Below are 21,539 nucleotides of genomic sequence, written 5' to 3'. Positions count from 1 at the left end.
TTTTTTGGTTTTTGGGTCACACCCGGCAGTGCTCAGGGGTTACTCCTGGCTGTCTGCTCAGAAATAGCTCCTGGCAGGCACGGAGGACCATATGGGACACCGGGATTCGAACCAACCACCTTTGGTCCTGGATCGGCTGCTTGCAAGGCAAACGCCACTGTGCTATCTCTCCGGGCCCGCCATTCATTAATTTCTGATGTAAATGTTATTATTTTCTTCCCCTGACTGTTTTGTGCTTCTTTTCTTGGCCATTTTCTAGTTCTTAAGTTGTGCAGTTTTTGTGGGCTTTTTCTTCTGTTTTGAGGAATGCCTTAAAGATATGAGCTTTCCTCGTGTGTGTGTGTGTGTGTGTGAGAGAGAGAGAGAGAGAGAGAGAGAGAGAGAGAGAGAGAGAGAGAGAGAGAGAGAGAGAGAGAGAGAGACACGGCAGCACTCAGGGGTTACTCCTGGTTCTATGCTCAGAAATTGCTCTTGGCAGGCTTGGGGGACCATATGGGATGCCAGGGTTTGAACCACTGTCCTACATGTAAAGCAAACACCCTACCTCCATGCTATCTCTCCAGCCCTGTGAGCTTTCCTCTTAATGCTGTTTTAGCTATGTCCCACTATTTCTGGTAGCTTATATTCTTTTTTTTTTTTTTTTTTGGTTTTTGGGCCACACCCGTTTGATGCTCAGGGGTTACTCCTGGCTATGTGCTCAGAAATCGCCCCTGGCTTGGGGGGACCATATGGGACGCCGGGGGATCGAACCGCGGTCCTTCCTTGGCTAGCGCTTGCAAGGCAGGCACCTTACCTCCAGCGCCACCTACCCGGCCCCAAAATTTAAGGATTTTGTTTTTGTTTTTGTTTTTTGAGTCACACCAGGCAATGTTCAGGGGCAATTTGGCTCTGCGCTCAGAAATTGCCCCCGGTAGGCTTGGGAGACCTTATGGGATGCCGGGATTCGAACCACCATCCTTTTGCATGGAAGGCAAACTCCCCACCACCATGCTATCTCCAGCCCTGCTTATATTCTTATTCTCATTTGTTTCCTGAAATATTTTTATTTCCTCTTTAATTTTTTCTCTGACCCTTCAGTAAAAATGTTTTCATTGTTTTTCCATTTGTTTGCAGTTAACTTCTATTTTCAGTGTATGATGGTCTGAGAAGGTAGTTTGTTTGTTTGCTTGTTTCCCTTCCTTCCTTCCTTCCTTCCTTCCTTCCTTCCTTCCTTCCTTCCTTCCTTCCTTCCTTCCTTCCTTCCTTCCTTCCTTCCTTCCTTCCTTCCTTCCTTCCTTCCTTCCTTCCTTCCTTCCTTCCTTCCTTCCTTCCTTCCTTCCTTCCTTCCTTCCTTCCTTTCTTTCTTTCTTTCTTTCTTTCACTATATTCTTTAATTGAATAACTATGAGATATACAGATACAAAATCGTTCATGATTGAATTTTAGTCATATAATGTCCAACACCCATTCTTTCATCAGTGCACATTTCCAGCCACCAGTGTCCTCAGTCTTTCTCCTGACCTCTCCCCTGCTGCCTCTATGGTAGTTATTTTTTTCTTGAGACAGCAGTATTTATGATTTCTGTCCTCTTTTCCCATGTGCACTAGAGAACAATGTGTATTTGGCTTTTGGGGGAGGAAAAGTCCTATATATATCTACTATGCCCATCTCGCCCACTTCTTCCTGCAAAGCAAGTATTTCCTTACTGAGTTTTAGTTTAATAATTGGCCTATTGAGACATGACAGTGCAGTGTTGAAGTCTCCTCCTCCTACTGTGTTGCTATTAATGTCTTCCATCAAGTTTATTAGCAGTTATTTTAAGCATTTTGCTAGTCTTTCATTGGGTGCATGTATATTCAGGAGTGTGAGTACTTTGTGGTGTCCATGTCCTTTAGTCATTAAGAAATGACCCTCTGTCTCATAATCCTTTTGAGTCTGAAGTCTGTGTCAGCTGAGACTAGTCTAGCCACCCTGACCTTTATGAGGGGATTGTTTACTTGAAGAATTGTCTTCCAGTCTTTGACTTTTAATCTTTGTTTACTCTGATTGTTCAAATGTTTCTTATAGGCGGCAGAATGTTGGATTCAATTTTTTCCTCCATTTTACTTCTCTGTGTCTCTTGATTGGTGCATTTTGTCCATTGACATAGAGTTTTTGCTATGGAGTTTTGTGTCGTCTTTCTATAGAAGTTTGGTGTTTTGTGGGATTCATCTTGTTTCAAATAGCCTCCTTATTCTCATAAAGGTGGTTTTGAGTCTTTGAAGTTCCTGAGCTATTGTTTAACCTTGAAGTTGTGTAATTTTCCTTAAGATCTGAATGAGAGTCTGGCTGTATAAAGTTTTCTGGGTGAGGCATTTATTTCACTGAGATTTTTTCACTATATCCCACCACAGTCTTCAGGCCGGGATGGTTTTCTTTGGTAAACCTGCTAGAAATCTGAAGAATGGGCCCGGAGAGATAGCACAGTGGCGTTTGCCTTGCAAGCAGCCAATCCAGGACCAACGGTGGTTAGTTCGAATCCCGGTGTCCCATATGGTCCCCCGTGCCTGCCAGGAGCTATTTCTGAGCAGACAGCCAGGAGTATCCCCTGAGCACCACCGGATGTGGCCCAAAAACCAAAAAAAAAAAAAAATCTGAAGGATGCTCCTGCGTACGTAATTTCTTATTTTGATCTTGCTGTTTTCAGTATCCTATATCTATGGTTTTCATCATTAATAGCAGGATGTGTCTTGGGTGTTTTTATTTGGGTCTCATTTAGCTGGTACCCTTTGGGCCTACAGGATGTGGGTACACATGTTTCCCAGCTCTGGGAATGTCTCAGCAATGATTTCTTTGTTGCTTCTTCATACGGGTTGTCTTTCAAGCTCACTGGGACACCAATGTTTCTTATGTTGTTTTCTCTTGAATTAATATCAAAGTTCTCTAGTCATCTGTTCATTTATTTTGAGGCTTCTTTTTTTCATCTTCTTTTGTTGTCTGGAGGTTTATTGCACTTCATTTTCCAGCTCGCTGATTTGGTCCTTAGCAGCTGTTAAGCTGCTGGTGACATTTTGCAATGAATTTTTTATTTTGCATAACCAAGTTTTTTCAGTTCTTACATTTGTTTGTATTTTCCTCATCTCTGCTCTTATATTCTCTTGTGTTTTATTGCCAGTATGTTCAATTGTTTCTTTGAGTTTGTTGAACATCCTGAGCATTTCCATTCTGAGGTGCATTTCAGACAGGTTATATAGGGGTTACTGCAGGATTGCAGTCATCAGCCACGGCGTGTGGGGTTTTGTGCTGCTTTACCATATCTCCTTTATAGTCTTTTCTATGTCACTGTCAGAATCTTCTCTTCTGTCAGGAGGTCTCAGAGGAGCTTAATGTGGGTGGAAGATTATTTTGTGGCCCTTTACCAGGTACCTCTGAGGACGCCACACCCAGGCCTTTGACCTCTGATTTGTTCCTTTGGGAGCTCTGCCTCTGGAGTGTCCCTGAGAGTAGCCTTCGACCTGTCTCTGTATATAATTTTTAATTTGCTTTTCTTTTCCTCTCATCCCAATTTATCAAATTAGAGTGAATGTTTTAGTATCTACCAGTTTCCTTAAAAAGAAATGCATATTGTAACTTGTAGCCAGGTACTGCCACTCCCATAGCTGGTAAATAGTGTACATACTGGACTGTGGAATGGAGAATGATCTAGACAGCTGCTATCCTTGTAGAGTCTCTAACAAAGTGACTATACCTAAACATGCTTACTGCCCTTTTTTGGGGGGCGGGGGTTTGGGCCACACTCAATAGCTAAATGTTCTACCTAACATTACTGCTTGGAAAGGATGTTTTCTTCATAGGGAAGGAAAATTCTTATTAGTAAAAAGAAACCAGTATGAGCAACACATATTCCTTTGTATATTGTCCTCAGATTTTGATTGCAAAGGTCATACATTATCATTAACAATTCAATGTCTGATAAACCACTGAAATGATACTCTCCTAGCTAATAACAGTGATTTGGGTAACACCAGCTAGTCACACAGTACAATAATCAGGCAAAGGGGCTCAAGTATAATAATCAGGAAAAGCTTTTATTTCTGTTGTTAATTGGGGTTTGCATTATAGTTAACTTCTTTCCTTTTCTGTAACCTTCCTATGCTTATTCTGCCTTTTACCAAGGACAATGCCAAACTGTAAAGATACTTCTTTTTAAGATATATATCTTATATATGCATATATACTTAACTCTGAATTGCTTACTAATCTAACATGATAGTAATAGGTATTTGTACATGTTATCTGTTTGACCCTTTTAGCATTTGCTCAGCTATATCAGGCTCAGTATGTAGGGTCATTTCAGGTAAAGAAATGGCCCCACAAAGCCATCTTCCCTCATTTTTTGATCAGCTGAGTTTTTTTTTGGTTTGTTTTTATTATAAATTAAAATATTTTTATTAAATCACTGTGAAATATAGTTCAAAAGTTATTGATAGTTGATTTTATGTCACACAATGTTCCAACACCCATCCCTTAGCTAGTCTTCATTGCTATCATCATTTTCCACAGTTACCCTCCCTTCATCCCACTCCTATCCCTACCCATGGCAGACATTTTCTTTCTCTTTTTTCTTTAAGGCACCATGGTTTGGGTGACACTACTCAAGGGTTAGGGAACTAAGGGCCTTGCCCATGCCAGCCATTGCCCCATCCCTTTGACCCTTATCCTTGCCTCAGTTAATCATTTTTGTGTATTGAATGAATGTAATGTTTTTATTATGGTTGGATCTCATCCAGTGAACTCAGGGACTCACTGCACTAGGACTGCCCTGGTGGTGCTTAGAGAATCCTATGGTTTCTGGGATTGAACCCAAGAATGTGTGCTCACTAGGGGTGGAGAGTATAGGGAAGGGAACATTGTGACCATGGTACAAGGAAGTGGTCACCTTGGAGGAGGATGGGATACTGACAGGAGGTAAAGTGAGACACATGATGCACTATCAGCAAAACTATTATAAACCACTGTGACTAAAAGGAAAGAGGAAAAACAAGGGAAAAGTATCTGCAAAAGAGGCAGGTGGGTGTGAGTGGGAGGGAATTTGGGGACATCGATTGAAGGAAGTAGATGCTGGTGAAGGGTTTGGTGTCTAAACCTAGAACTCAATCAGACTAACTTTGTATTTTGCAATTTATGGTGATTCAGTTTAAAAAAAAAAAAGTAATTTTCATGGGGCCGGAGCAGTGGCATGGAGCGGGTAAGGTGTCTGCCTTGCTGGCACTAGCCTAGAACGGACCAATCGTGGTTCGATCCCCCAGCATCCCACATGGTCCCCCAAGCCAGGAGCAATTTCTGAACACGTAGCCAGGAGTAACCCCTGAGCGTCACCAGTGTGCCCCCCCAAAAAAACCCAAAAAAACAAAAAGGCATTTTCTAAGACTGTTAAGTGTTCTCTTGCCCCCAGAACAACTAACTGAAATTTTTTTCCCTTATAGATCACATAGAAATCCTTTCTGAAGGTTTTGTACGTTATTTTGTGATTCCAGGTTTGTTTGTTTGTTTGTTTGGACAGCTCTTTCAAATATCTACCTTTTGACTTTTGCTTGTTTGTCTTTGGACCATATTCGATGGTGCCCAGGGAATACTGTAGGCAGTGCTCAGAGGATCTGTGTGGTGCTAGGGACCAAATGAGGGTCAGCTACCTGCAAGGAAAATGCCTTACTCATTGTACTATCTCTCTGGCCCCTGCTTTTGTCCTGTCTCTGCTTCTTCTCAGCCAACCCCCCATTAATAATGGTATATGTAGCAACTGATGATTGTAGAATATTACTGATTGGGAGAGTTTATGCATTTTTTTGTGACCAGTTTGAACTATTTATGATTTGGAGTAGTAAGCCTTTGTGAGCTTGTTTTGTCTTCTGTGAGAAGGAAATACTGCCTGTCCTGCAAAGTTGTAGGAATAAACAACATGTATATAAAGCAGTTAGCCCATCAACTTATATACTAGCCACCTTTATCCTTTATTCATTTGATCTTTTGGTTTCAGATTGTTTATTATTTATATGTTTTTCTCCCTATGCTATCCTGCCCTCTTGGTCCTGTCTTATGTTTCTCAGAGAAGTGTCTATATAAGCCACAAGGCAAGAGAAGGATCCTAATTTCTTTTCTATGAGAAGTCAGGCTTGGGACAGGGCTTGTTAGTGGTAGGTCTGGGGCAGTGCTGGAGGGTCAATCAAATTTTTTATTGCAGGGGAAGTGGCTCACACCTAGTAGTGCTCAGCTCCTGATAGTTGCGGTTAGCCAGAACTATACTGGATAGTGCTGGGAGTATGGGGAGTTCGTGGTGCTGGGGAGCCAACTTAGATCCTTGTTCACTCAATATGTGCTTTGGTACTTGAAGAACACCCCAAATTTCTCATTCTAATCCCAGTTTAACTAGTTGATGAACATAGTCTACCAAGGCATCCAATGATAGGACTAGATGATCCAGTAGAACTAGGAGTTTATACATTGTGACTTAAAATCTCAAAATAAAGTCCTCCTAAATCACAATACAGTCCTACAAAAATGCATTCTTCAAGAAATAGATATAATTTAGTTTCTATTGTGCCATTTCTTTTCTTTTCTTTTTTTTGTTTTTTTTTTTTTTTTTGGGCCACACTCGTTTGATGTTCAGGGGTTACTCCTGGCTAAGTGCTCAGAAATTGCCCCTGGCTTGGGGGGGGACCATATGGGACGCTGGGGGATCGAACAGTGGTCCTTCCTTGGCTAGCGCTTGCAAGGCAGGCACCTTACCTCTAGCGCCACCTCGCTGGCTCCTATTGTGCCATTTCTATTCTAGTCAACACATCTGTGACATGCTTATCTACTTTATCTTCATTGTTTTGCGTCTTCTCCCCCACAATAGTCTCTTGTAAACATGACAAAGTACATGACAAAGCTTTTCTCCCAGTCTCCTGAATACTATGTGCATTCTAGTGGAGCCATAGTATTTATTGCTGTAGCCCGTAAAAATATCTGTCACCTGCTTCTCTTTTCTCTAACTTTATTTATTTGGTTTTTGGTTTTTTGGCCACACCCAGCAGCATGCTCAGGGATTATTCCTGGCTCTGTGCTCAGGAATTACCCCTTGCAAGCTCAGGAGACCATATGGGATGCTGGGAATTGAACCCAGGTCTGTCTTGGGTCGACCACATGCAAGACAAATACCCTAACACTGTGCTATTGCTCTTGCTCGTTGTCTCTAAATTTAAAAGGCACAGAGTTGTAAATTGTAAGGGATCCTGGAAATAATCTAGCTCTGTCTTCTTATTTATAGAAGGGGGAGCAATGTCATAAATATACTAGAGAAGTAGATTAGTGCATATATCCCCAAAATGCTAATGAGATACTTCTTTTTTTTTTTTTTTTTTTTGGTTTTTGGGCCACACCCTGTGAGGCTCAGGGGTTACTCCTGGCTATGCGCTCAGAAGTTGCTCCTGGCTTCTTGGGGGGACCATATGGGACGCCGGGGGATCGAACCGCGGTCCGTCCTAGGCTAGCGCAGGCAAGGCAGGCACCTTACCTCCAGCGCCACCGCCCGGCCCCTAATGAGATATTTCTTAAGACTTTCGTATATACGCTATTCATTTATTTAGTAATCTTTCTCTAAATGACTTTGTGTCCCTGTATATTTTTTGGAAAGCTAACAAGAAGAAACAAGAAGAAAAAAGTTTCTGAAGATTTAAAATGGTTGCTTCACTGGAGGTTTCTGGCTAACATGTCTTTATTTTTCTTACTGCTTTTCTGTTGATTTCTTTCTTTCCTTTCTTCCTTTCTTCCTTTCTTCCTTCCTTCCTTCCTTCCTTCCTTCCTTCCTTCCTTCCTTCCTTCCTTCCTTCCTTCCTTCCTTCCTTCCTTCCTTCCTTCCTTCCTTCCTTCCTTCCTTCCTTCCTTCCTTTCTTTTCTTTTTTTTTCTTTTCTTTTCTTTTTTCTTTTTTGTTTTTTTGGGCCACACCCGGTAACGCTCAGGGGTTACTCCTGGCTATGTGCTCAGAAGTTGCTCCTGGCTTGGGGGACCATATGGGACACCGGGGGATCGAACTGCGGTCCATCCAAGGCTAGCGCAGGCAAGGCAGGCACCTTACCTTTAGCGCCACCGCCCGGCCCCTCTTTTCTTTTCTTTTCTTTTCTTTTCTTTTCTTTTCTTTTCTTTTCTTTTCTTTTCTTTTCTTTTGTTTTCTTTTCTGTTCTTTTCTTTTTTTTTGTTTTTTTTTTTTTTTTGTTTGTTTTTGGGCCACACCCGGTGGTGCTCAGGGGTTACTCCTGGCTGTCTGCTCAGAAATCGCTCCTGGCAGGCACGGGGGACCATATGGGACACTGGGATTCGAACCAACCACCTTTGGTCCTGGATCGGCTGCTTGCAAGGCAAACGCTTCTGTGCTATCTCTCCGGGCCCTCTGTTGATTTCTTATTGGTTCCTTATTAGGTTTTTTGTTGTTCATGGCTCCGGGGATGTGGTCATTTGCAAGACTGGCTAAACTTTCAAAGACTAACTTTGGAAATTGTATTGCATTGCTGTAGTTTGACTTGATGTAGCTGCTGAGGTACATTTATGTATATCTTGCCTTCCCTAAAAAAGGAGGATGAAATCTGTCTGTAGTGGAAAGTTAGCTCTGAGTTTTACTTTATTTTAGGCCCAGACTAATTTTGGGGGGGAGGTTCACACTCAGCAGTGCTCAGCGGTTACTCCTGGCTTTGTGCTTAGAAATTGCCCCTGGCAGGCATGGGGGACCATATGGGATGAGGTATATTTATGTGTATCTTGCCTTCCCTAAAAAAGGAGGATGAAATCTGTTCTGTAGTGGAAAGTTAGCTCTGAGTTTTACTTTATTTTAGGCCCAGACTAATTTTGGGGGGTGGGGGTTTCACACTCAGCAGTGCTCAGCGGTTACTCCTAGCTCTGCACTCAGAAATCGCCTCTGGCAGGCATGGGGACCATATGGGATGCCGGGATTTGAACCATTGTCCTTCTGTATGCTAGGCAAATGTACTACATCCATGCTATCTCTCTGGCCCCGGCCTAGACAAATTTTATGTTCAGAATAGTATGTAGGTAATGGTCTCCTCGTAATAAAATATGGTGGGAGAATGTGTTTTTTCTACTTGCTTTGCCTTTTTTTAATTTTTATTTTGACCATATTGGCTTACATATCTTTCACAGTATTTTAGGTACATATTAACATTGAATCAGGGGGATTCCCATCACCAAATCTGTCCTCCCTCCACCCCCGTTCTCATCCTGCATCCCATTTCCCTCACCCTCACCCCTCCCCCAGCTGCTAGAGTAAGTGGTCCCACCTCTGTGTCTAGCTTACTACTAGTGATCATATATCTGTTTGGTCCTGGTACCCTCCCTTGTTTCCCCCTCTATTTGAGAGGCGGAGCTAGATAGTTTGGGTTATGTGGTTTTGTTGTTTTGCCTTTTTTTCTAATTAAAACATTTCTTAGGGACTGAGATTATGGAATGAGTGTATATATTGGCATCTAGGAGGTCCAGTGTTGGTTCCCAGCTCCACATGAACACTGAGAATAATCTCTGAGCATAGAGCTAGGAGTTTCCCTCATGCACCACTTGAGTTTCCCTCATACACACCCCCAAAATAACACAAATATATATATGAAAACATTTTTTGCTCTAATACTAGAAAAACAGTACATTGTGCTAAAGTGTTTTCTTTTTCTCCCTTTCTTTCCCTTTGTTGCTGTTCTGATTCCCAGGACTCAAGAGGGCTGGGCTGTAGTACTTGCACACGTAGTTGTGGTGTTCACTGGAAATTGTGTGTGTGGTTGCAGTGCCTCACACTTCCTGGGGTGTTCTTGGGGGTCAAACTCATTTAGTGCTCATGCACACTCTGGTTGTAGCTTGTACCAGGGATTGCTTTAGTGCTCACATACAAATCACTGGGAATTGCAGGCCTGGCCAAGTTCATATGTTCTGTGTGTAAGGTTGCATGCTATAGTTTCAGTGCTCACACACACCAGGCTTTGTGCCAGAAGTCATACTATTACGGTGCCTCTGGTCCCTCAGAGGGAGCTGCTGAGACCTTGTCTTGGTGCATGCAATTGGCACTAGGGATCAAATTGAGGCTTTCCACACAGGTTATTTTAGCACTTAGCCATCCCCTGAGTGCTCCTGGGTAGGAAATTTCCATTTGAGGGAGTAGGAGATAGGTTAGTGGTTAGGGTGAGCACCTAGCATGTGTCTGATTTGGGCTCTGTTTCTGGAACCACCTGGTCCTCCAAATATTGCAGGTGAACCCTGGAGTGCCCCTGATGAGAGCCAGGTAAGAGCCTAGAGCCCCTGAGCACCGCCAGGGTTGCATGGGCGGTTCCAACACCTTGCTATCTGAGCAGCATCATAGCTTTGAGTCCTTACATTGATGCACTGGCTTTTTGGCTGAGAATTGCAGTTGGGCCTTAGATTTCTTGAGCACAGGGGAGACTCCCCAGAGAATCAAAAAGATTTTTTTTCTCATTTAATTGCTTTATAAAATAAAAGTCTAGTGCTTTAGACACACTTGTTTGGTTTTTTGTTTTTGTTTTCTGGGCCACACCTGGCAGTGCTCAGGGGTTACTCCTGGCTGTCTGCTCAGAAATAGCTCCTGGCAGGCACGGGGGACCATATGGGACACCGGGATTCGAACCAACCACCTTTGGTCCTGGATCGGCTGCTTGCAAGGCAAACGCTGCTGTGCTATCTCTCCGGGCCCACACTTGTGTTTTTATAAAGTGTATTTACTACATGGAACTTAATAGTAATAAACATTAGAGACGTTTAATAAAATGAAACTGAAACTGCACACACCTTTTGATTTTATTTTGTTTGGAAGCCACATCAGGGTCACTCCTGGCTCTACACTCAGACATCGCTCCTGGCAGGCTCAGGGGACCTTGCGGGATGCCGGAATTCGAACCACCGTCCTTCTGCATGCAAGGCAAACGTCTTGCCTCCATGCTATCTCTCAGGCCCCTTCAGAGTTTATTTCTGGCTCTGTATTCCCAAATCACTTCTGGCAGGGATTGGGGGACCATATGCAATGTTGGCATCACACTCAGGTTACCTCTAAGCAAGGCAAATACCTGGCTGGATCTCTTGTACTGTCTCTTCAGCCCCTCACTTTTTGATTTTTAGGAAAGTGATTTTTTTTCTTTTTGTAAACTGAGACTTCTTAGTTTTGATCTCCTAGGTAAAAAATATTTTTTTGTTTGTTGTTGTTTTGGGATCATATCTAGCTGTGCAGTGCTCAGGATGTGAGTACTCCAAACTTTGTTTTTTGGGGTAGCTCCTAGTGATGCTAGGGAGACCAGGTGGTATCAGAGATCGATCTGGGGGTGCCATGCAAAGCCAGGTACCTTACCCTCAACTATTGTTCCTGCCCAAGTTATTCTAATTGGCAATATATTCAGGGAACGAAGGGCAGTGGACAAAGTCAATACACTGGCCTTTTCTTTTCTTTCTTTTCTTTGGGGGGGAGAGGAGGGCACACCTGATGGCGTTCAGGGATTACTCCTGGCTCTGCAATCAGAATTCATTCCTGGCAGGTTTGGGAGACCATATGGGATGCTGGGATTCGAACCAGGGTCCATCCTGTGTTGGCCATGTGTAGACAAACACCTTACCGCTGTGCTATCTCTCTGGCCCACTGACTTTTTCTTAAAGATTTACTTGTATTGCTTATTTGAGAGAAAATCTATCTGAAGTTCTGGGATATATACATAAAAGAACATTAGGGGAAAGGGTTTAGTTAATTAAACTAATTATGGTGCTTATTAACTTAATATTGCCATATTTAATTACTTTTTTTTTTTTTTTTTTGGTTTTTGGGTCACACCTGGCAGCGCTCAGGGGTTATTCCTGGTACTATGCTCAGGAATTGCTCCTGGCAGGTTCACGGGACCATATGGGATGCCGGGATTTGAACCAATGACCTCCTGCATGAAAGACAAACACCTTACCTCCATGCTATCTCTCCAGCCCCCCATATTTAATTACTTTTAATGAAAAGAAAGACTTAATGGACGATTCTAGTAGCACTTTGATTTGTGTCGTTGATTCATGGAAAGAATCAAATGATATGCTATTAATTTTATGAAGTAATTATATGTATTGTTTTGTTGTTCTGTGTTTTTATTTTTAGGACCGGAGTAGGCCCTATGACACTTTTAACTTGCACTCTTTGGAGAACTCCTTAATGGATATGATAAGGACTGATCATGAACCTCTGAAAGGTAAACACTACCCTCCCAGTGGCCCACCAATGAGTTTCGCTGATATAATGTGGAGGAATCATTTTGCAGGTTAGGAATATTCATATGTCCATTCCTTTCTTGGTGTTTTAAACAAAAATCAGCTTTTTAAAATCATTATAATTAAAAATTTTATTTGTTTTTGTTTTGCTTCTGTATAGCATTGTGGAATGTATGTATAAAGCTTGTTTTTCCTTTTTAAATCTGGTTCAGCTGGAATAATCTTGTGATAATCAGGATGGATTGCTTTTATCAGTTATGTTTGGCAGAAGCATGTGTGGTTGGGGATTTGAGGTTGTGGTTATAGCATAAGATTAGAATCAGGTTTTCTGAGCATTTCGAATCCTCAGTAGACTCAATGATCCATTGGAGTCCAAACAACCTCAAGGAACCATGAGATTTAGTAAACAGATCACTAGGAAAGGATTCCATACTATAATAATATGATTACTTTCCTACTATAAGAACTGTTATCAAACAGACTTAAGAGCTGCCCCTTTGCCTTCCCTTAGGTTCCCTTAGGCTAAAAATACACGGACAGTGACTAAAAGTACAAACATATTTTGGGTTAAATATAAGGCAAAAAGCCCCAAAGCCAGAATATTAGTTCCATTTTTAGAGTTAATTAAAGTCAGGATAGATGCTGATGTTACATTCATAAGTACAGATAATTCATTTTATGGGTTATAGAAATAACTTAGTCGTCCTGGGCCCAAGTTGCTTGTCAAATTATGTAATGGAAGTTGTCCATGGAGATATCTACCCCACTTGGATTTAGAACCTAGATATTTGAAAACTGAAGAGTTAGCTCCAGAAATAGCCATCTTGTACAAACCATGTGTCCTCTGGAATTATGAGGATTCAATTTTTGGTTCTCTACAGGTCTTTATATCAGGTATGAAGGCTATGATCATCTGATAGCCATTTCCTCAAGCCACATTGGAAAACCATTCTATCATTCTTTTGTCACACTCAGGATTTTTTCTTTTTTCCCTAATTTCCACTGAAAAGAAAATTGTTAACATACTGAAATAAATTAAGAATTTTAATAAAAGCTGTATTTTAAGATGCTTAAAAATATTATAAAACTCATTTATTCATTATTATATTTAGCTACTGTTACCACGTTGTTCCTTTTTCAGTTAAAAGATTAGGCACAAGCTTATTTCATATAGAAATAAGCATACAGCCAGAGCGATAGCACAGCGGTAGGGAATTTGCCTTGCACGCAGCTGACCTGGACAGATCTGGGTTTGATTCCCAGCATCCCATATGGTCCCCTAAGCCTACCAGGTGCAATTTCTGAGCATAGAGTAAAAAGTAACCACTGAGTGCAGCTGAGTGTGACCCCAAAGCAAACAAACAAACAAACAAAATGAAGTGAGTATAGTATTAAAACAGCAATATTCACAGACCTGTGGTTTTTAGCATTTTGTAAGGCAGCATTAATCTTTCTTTAGTACAGACAACTATAAGTCTCACCTAAATTCTAAAATATTCAACCTTTTTATGGCTATCTACTTGATCTTGATCTGAATTTTTTTATTAATACAGCATTATGTGATAGCACATTTTTATTGCATTACAAAGCATGCATATACTTTTCTAAGGATTGTAAGGTTTCATCTATAAAAGCCTCTGCATTACAGAACAGCAATGAATGTATATATTTTTGATATTTTGATATGGGTATTGAATCCAGGTTATTTACTTTATTACTACACTTAGGATTGTAAGGTTTCATCTGTAAAAGTCACTACACTTCTTTATAGTAGCAATGCACTATTAAGTTCCAATGGTTGGAATTTCTGCATTTTATCATAAGGCTCAAGTGTTTTTCTATGAATAGGCTCCTTCCACAATCAACTACAGTACTATGTCATTACTCTCTGTTTAGGGTAGTTGAATTTTTGGTCTCCCACTTTTTTTTGGCCATATTTAGTGGAGTTCAGAGGTTACTCCAGCTCAGTGGCCAGGGGTCATGCCTGGTGATAGATGAGGGACCATGTGATAGGGGAACCAGACCTCCCATATTTAGAGCAAGGACTCAAGTCAGTTTTTGTGGTTCCATTCCTCTCTTCTATTTAAGAGATTTAGATCTGGTTTATTGCTTTTACATCAAAATAATGTGTTTGTTTGATCCTTCTTGATATTAATTATGACACTCAGGGGTCAGAGCAATAGCATAACAAGTAGGACATTTGCCTTACACGTGACCGACACAGGTTTGATCTCCCACACCCCATATGATCCCTCAAGCTAACAGAAATGATTTCTGAGCACAGATCCAGGAGTAACTCCTGACTGCAACTGTGTGTGGTCCAGCCTCTCCCACCCCAATGACACTAGCTTTGTTTGGTAGTTTTGGGTGATGTCCAGCAGTCTCAGGGCTTATCCCTTGTTCTTTATTCAGGGTCCACTCCTGATGGAGAATAGGGAACCATATGCCATATACAGAGCTGGGGTCCTTAGCATTAAATTTTTATTTTTACTTTATTTGCTAGGAGTCTATTCCCAGAAATGCTCCAGGTTTGGAGATCATGTAAGGGCTGGGCACAGAGACCCAGCCCTTACACACAGAGACCCAGCCCTTACACAAGACATGTGTTTTGTTACTTTATCCACATCCCCAATGATGTTAATATGTTACAGGAAACATTAAATTTTTTTTGATATTTTAGGGTCCACACATAGTAGCTTTTGGCACCTGTTCCCTGCTCTGTTCTCAGAAATCACTTCCATTGGTACTTAGGGGATAATGTAGTGCAGGGATTGATGCAAAATATGTATTCTGACCCAGAAAAAAGATTTATTTCTCCCCTCTCCCCAATCTCTTGACCTCTCAAGATTTTAGTTTTTTGTTTTTGTTTTTGTTTTTTGGTCACACCCAGCAGTGCTTAGGGGTTACTCCTGGCTCTATGCTAAGAAATTGCTCCTGGCAGGCTCGGGGGACCATATGGGATGCTGGGATTTGAACCAAAGACCTTCTACATGAAAGGCAAATGCCTTACCTCCATGCTATCTCTCCAGCATATTTATTTATTTATTTTGGTTTTTGGGCCACACCCAGCGATGCTCCTGGCTGTCTGCTCAGAAATAGCTCCTGGCAGGCACGGGGGACCATATGGGACACCGGGATTGGAACCAACCACCTTTGGTCCTGGATCAGCTGCTTGCAAGGCAAACACCGCTGTGCTATCTCTCCGGGCCCCGGCATATTTATTTTTTATTTTTTATTTTTATTTTTTTGTTTAGTTTTTGGGCCATGTGCTCAGAAATCGCTCCTGGCTGGGGGGAACATATGGGATGCTGGGGGATCGAACTGCTGTCCGTCCTACGCTAGCGCTTGCAAGGCAGACACCTTACCTCTAGCGCCACCTTCCTGGCCCCTATTTTTTATTTTTTTTAATAAAATTTTTATTATTTAAACACCGTGATTACAAAATTGTTTATACTTGAGTTTCAGTCATAGAATGTACATCATCCTTGTGCACTTTCCAGAAAAAATGTTTTACTTTATTATTTTTTGAATTTGGGCTGCATGTAGCCATGTTCAGTGGTTATTCCTGAATCTATGCTTAGGAATCACCCCTGGTGGAACTTGGGACAATATATGCTGTGTCAGGTATTGAAGCTGGGTTGGCTATATGCAAGGCAAGCACCTTACCCACTGTATTATCTCTTGGTCCCTAAAAAATGGAGAATTTTTAAGATATAAACATGTAAGTAAAAATAAACATGTGGACTAGAAAGATACAGAACAGGGATTTTGGTTTTGCATGTGGCCAACCCAGGTTGAATTCATGACACCATGTATGGGCTCCTAACCACAGAGCCAGGAGTAAGTCCTGAGCCCTGTTGGGTATCCCAAAAACTAAGGAAAAAAAAAAAGGAAAGCCATATGCTAGTGTATCTTTTATTTTTCTAGTTCCCATATAATTAGCATTATATGTGCTCTAATTTTTATTATTGATAGTATTAATATCTAAGTCCAAATCATATCAGATATTTGGATCTTTCTCTCTTAAGTAACCCCAGAGGTTTAACACCTGGTTGTTTCCATTTCCCCCCCCCCCCATTATAGATAATATTGACATGAATGAGATCTTGCATCCACACCCACAGTTTTTCTTTCTCTTTCTTTTCCCTATCTTTCTATTCCTTTTTCTGTCCTTTCTTCTTTACCCTTCCCACTTTTCCCTTCCCCTGCTTAATTTTTCTTTTTTCTTGCCTTTTCTGTCCCTTTTGTTCCCTGTCATTCCCTATGGTCTTTGGATAATAAATGTGACTGTAGCACTGGAGCTTGAACCTCTGGCTACTAGGTGTAAAGTTTGTGCTCCAGCCCTTTGACTGGTCAGTTACTCTGGATCTTTGCCTATTGTTTTTCTTCTCTTAGGCAGGGGAAAGGGGGCATTCAGCAGTGTTCAGGAGTGCTGGGTGTTAATTCTAGCAGCACTTGGCTAACTGGTGTTGACTTGAGGGGTTAAGTGTCCAAACTCAGTGTCCTACTGCTAGGAACCCAGTCGCACTGGAGGCCACCATGTCCATCCCAGCAGCGCACAAGGGCTGCCAGGGCTACATCTGCTGGTGCTCAAAGTCTCAGGACCATGCAGTGCAGGGTTGAAATTGGGACCTCCACATGCAGGGCATAAGCTCCAGCCCTTTGACTTTTCTTCCTGGCCCACATAGATTTTTATTTTTCTTATTTTGGTTTTTGGGCCATACCCAGCTGTGCTCAGAGCTTACACCTGACTCCGTGCTTAGGAAACCATATTTGGTGTTAGGATTTGTACCAGGGCAGCTATGTGCAAGACAAGTGCCTTATCTTTCCATCTCCACAGTCTTTTATTTATTTATTTTTATTTTGGTTTTTGGGTCACACCCGGTGATGCTCAGGATTGCTCCTGGCTATGCACTCAGAAATTACTCCTGGCTTGAGGGGACCATATGGGATGCCAGGAATTGAACCCAAGTCCATCCTGGGTTAGCCATATGCAAGGCAAATGCCATACTGCTGCGCTCTCACTCTGGCCCCTCACACAGTCTATTTTTTAAAAGATCAATATATAGAATAAACCTCTAAGTAGAAAATATATAGTTATTAGAAATAAGAGAGAAATCATGTGGTCTGGTCCTGGTCCATGATGGGACAGATTTGGTGCTTCTTGTCGGCTGCCACAGCCTGTGTGCCTGTATTGTATGTCCCACACATGATGCTATAAATATTCAAATGACTCTTGGCAGCAAGAAAGTTCTTCAGTTCTATTCTAAGTAATTGAGCTTGAAGAGGCAGTAGGTAGATATGCTTTTTGTATAAATCTATCTGTAGTACTCTTTCTACCCCACCCTATTTTTCCTCTCCTTTTATTTTTTGGGGTGAGGGAGGGATGCTACTCCCAGCTGTGCTCAGGGCTTACTCCTGGCTTTGCACTCAGGGATCATTCAGGGATCATTTGTACTCAGGGACCATAATGGGTGTTGGGCATCAAATCCAGGTTGCTATGTGTAAAGCACATGCTCGATTCTCTGTGTCATCACTTCTGCCTTTATTATTCTTGTTCCTCCTTAAACTATTTTAAGGATATCAAAACTCCAGTTACAGTTAATTGGGGTTTTATATACTTAATTGTTATGACATTTTTTCTCTAAAGCTTTTTTTTTTAAATAGTTATAGCCCTTTGTAAGAGTTTCAGAGAGTAAAAGGCAATAAAGACAAAAAAGGAAAATGGGAAAAAATCACCTGAGACTACACAATGATATTAAAATTATGATTTTTGTTAGCAATTTTTTGACACTTAATATTTCATGTATAGAAGTTGTATTTCTACTCGGCCTATGGTAATACTTGTATTGGCTAAGATAGGAATAATTTCAGGGTCTCTGCCCTCATTTTTCATGTGTTGATGGAATATCTATTTTGCTTCATGTCCACGAGAATAAGGAGATAATCTGTCATAAGAGACGAATAGATGAGATCCATTCCTACACCCTTCTTCAACCTGTCTCCAAGCCCGGAACTAATGATCAGGTTTTATCTTGCCACTGGGGAACTTCCAGTGTAAGCCCAAGTTAATTAGGTTTGATTAATATACTTTCCCTTAATGCTCCAGGAGGACAAAGTAATGAGAGAGAACAGGGAAATACCAACCACAGTGCATTAGTAGTAGAGGTATCTTTTGAATAGCAAGGTCCTGCCTCTTGGCTGGAGTACTTTATATAGCAAGTCATCTTTGCAAGAAACTGGAAGTACTGAGGAGTAGCTCAGAGAGAGAGAGGTCTGGAGATCTATATTACACTCATACATTACATTGTCCCTGAGCACCTCCAGGATTAAAATTTTACCCCTCTACCTCTGGCACCAAGCCAGGGGTAACCCCTAAGCACCAATGAGAGTAGCCCACAAACCAAACCAAACGAAAATAATAAGCTTTCCCTTTGGTGTTACAAGGACATTGAAAAAAAATAATCACAGTTTAAGTTTAGTAATAATATAGGACTTTTTAAAAAGGCTCCTTTTGTAGAATGTAGAATCTCCTTGATTTAGAAAGCTCTGTTTATTTATTTTGGTAGTTGGGCCATATGGTGGTGTTCAGGGATCACATTTGTTAGGGCTCTGTGGACCCATATGGAATGCTGGGAATCAAACCCTGGTCAGACACATTCAAGGCAAGTGCCCATGCAAAGTACATATCTACTGTTTTTATCACTCTGGCCCTACTACAGTTATATTTTTCTTTTACCTTTTTTTTTTTTAAACCTATGTTAGTTTATCTTATATAAAGACAGATCTTGTGGACACTTTTCATAAAGGTATGTATCTTCCCCTTGATCAAGAAAATTGGTAGAAAATGAAAATCTAGTATAATTGTATTTTGTCCTGAAAACAGTATTCCAGTCATTCAGTGATGTCTTTTGAAGATTTATAAGGGCCTAGGCACAAGATACAACAGTTGTTCCCTATCTCATGGCACATTGTAGAAATGAAGAGGAGTCTTCCTCACTCACTGAAGTAGTAAAATTCTAGATTTATTTTGAATATATGAAAGTGTAGAAATAACAGTTTTTGGTGTCCAGATAGATAGGATAGTGGGTAAGTGCACACAGCTGACCTGAATTCAATCTCCAGTATCCCAGATGGTGCCCCAAGACAGCCAGGAGTCATTCCTGGGTGCAGAGCCAAGAGTAACCCTCGAGCATTTTTTTTTATCTTGGGGCCAACCATGTCCCCAAAATCAAAACCAAACACATAAAATAGTTTTTTTAATTAGCCTTTTAAATGTGAATGTAAGTTGAAATTATGATACTGGAATTTTTACTTCTCCCCAATCTCAATAACCATTTTCTGTTCTCTAACTTCTATTTCCTGTTTATCAGGGAGGGTAGGATACACGATCATCACTTTCTAGCATCATTTAGTTCAGTAAAACCAGGTACACCTTCCAGCATTTGAAACTTCATATTTTACACTATACTTAAACAAGAGTTAGCTGACAAGAAAACTTTAAATAGAACACCATGGCAGGTGACAATTGTCATGCTGACTGCTTCTGGCTACATTCACGAAAGCCACCAGATATCACACACTTGATTCTATTTTCACAGCTGATTAAACAGTATTTGTTGGACAAAAGAAAACAAGAAAGAGATGGCCTCATCTGAATTTGGAATCTATATTCTTTTTCTGTACTATTTATTCTTTCTCCTGAAAATTCCACAGTAACTTTAAAACTTGTGGCATAGTACACTAAGTAAAATTGTTAAATTATAAAAACATTTCAATTTTAGAAATTTTTTATTTTTGTGTTTGTTTTGGACCGTCCACACCTGGTGGCATTCAGGGATTACTCCTGGCTTTGCACTCAGAAATCACTCCTGGCAGGCTCGGGGGATCATATGAGATGCCAGGGATCAAACCTGGGTCCATTCTAGGTTTACTGCATGCAAAACAAATGCCCTACCACTGTGCTATAGCTCCAGTCCCCTATATGTGTGGTTTTTTGTTTTTGTTTTGTTGTTGTTTTGTTTTTGGGTCACACCCAGCAGGACTCAGACGTTACTCCTGGCTCTGTGCTCAGAAATCACTCCTGGCAGGCTCGGGGACCATATGGGATGCTGGGACTCAAACCACTGTCTTTCCGCATGCAAGGCAAAACCCTACCTCCATGCTATTTCTCCAGTCCCCCTATATGTGTGTTTTAATTTAATTAATTTATTTTTGGTTTTGTTTTGTTTTGGGGCCTCACCTAGCAGCACTCAGGTTACTCCTGACTCTACACTCAGAAACTACTCCTGGTAGGCTCTGGGGACCATATGGGATGGTGGTGATCGAACCCAGATCAGCTGCATGCAAGTCAAACACTCCACCTGCTATGCTGTCACTCTAGTCTAGTCCCTCTTTCCTTGATTTTTTTAAATCTGTTGATCTGCTAATTTCATGCTTTTCCCTCCTCCCATTTCATTTCCATGATTTTCACCCAGGCCCCTTGTTAAGAAATACTGCTATAGAGAATATCTAGAACTTCCTTTCAGAAGCAAAGGTAAAGTCAACTGAAAAAAATTCTAAAAAGGATCCAGAGTTCAGGTGCTACTCCAATAGCTCCTGTTTTGGAAGTTAGTCAGAAAAATGAATTTTTTTCTCATGGAAGATTTTTATTTTATTTTTTTAAATAAAAGATAAAAAGGTTCGTTAGAAAGTAGAAGAGGGGGGATGGCGAGGCGGCGCTAGAGGTAAGGTGTCTGCCTTGCAAGCGCTAGCCAAGGAAGGACTGCGGATCGATCCCCCGTTGTCCCATATGGTCCCCCAAGCCAGGGGCAATTTCTGAGCACTTAGCCAGGAATAACCCCTGAGCATCAAACGGGTGTGGCCCGAAAAAAAAAGCAACAAAAAACAAAACAAACAAAAAGAAAGTAGAAGAGGTGGACCAGAGCGGTGGCACAATCCATAAGGCCTTGCCCATGCTAGCCTAGGACAGACCACACGGTTCAATCCCCCAGCGTCCCATATGGTTTCCCAAGACAGGAGTGATTTCTGAAGTGCATAGCGAGGAGTAGCCCTGGGTCACCGGGTGTGGCCCAAAAACATACAACAACAAAAAAGTAGAAGAGAAAGGAAAAGAAACTCTCCATGTGGGGAGGAACTTAGTATAGGGCTAAGTATAAGAATCTTTTTCATTCAACTTTCTTTTGATAGAAAGTTTTTTTTCTTTTCTGACATAATTGATGACAAGCATACCATATGTCTATGTTTCCACTTTTTTACCCTGAAGGTGAATATTTGGAAGACCTGATTTTAGACTTAAGCA

General features: G+C 41.3%; 1 protein-coding gene across 4 annotated transcripts in view; it reads left to right on the top strand.

Annotated features, from left to right (window-relative positions):
- The window catches only part of CPEB3 (cytoplasmic polyadenylation element binding protein 3), a 221,457-nt gene that overhangs the window by 79,295 nt on the left and 120,623 nt on the right, over window positions 1-21,539 (top strand). For 3 of the 4 annotated variants that reach the window (XM_049790848.1, XM_049790849.1, XM_049790847.1), the window contains exon 3: window positions 12,129-12,288. In XM_049790848.1, the coding sequence (XP_049646805.1) occupies window positions 12,129-12,288 (160 nt within the window). The remainder of the gene's footprint in view (window positions 1-12,128; window positions 12,289-21,539) is intronic. The other variant, XM_049790850.1, reaches the window with a different exon arrangement.

Source organism: Suncus etruscus, chromosome 17 (assembly GCF_024139225.1).
Source record: "Suncus etruscus isolate mSunEtr1 chromosome 17, mSunEtr1.pri.cur, whole genome shotgun sequence".
NCBI lineage: Eukaryota > Metazoa > Chordata > Mammalia > Eulipotyphla > Soricidae > Suncus > Suncus etruscus.
This window is presented reverse-complemented; position numbering and strand designations above follow the sequence as displayed.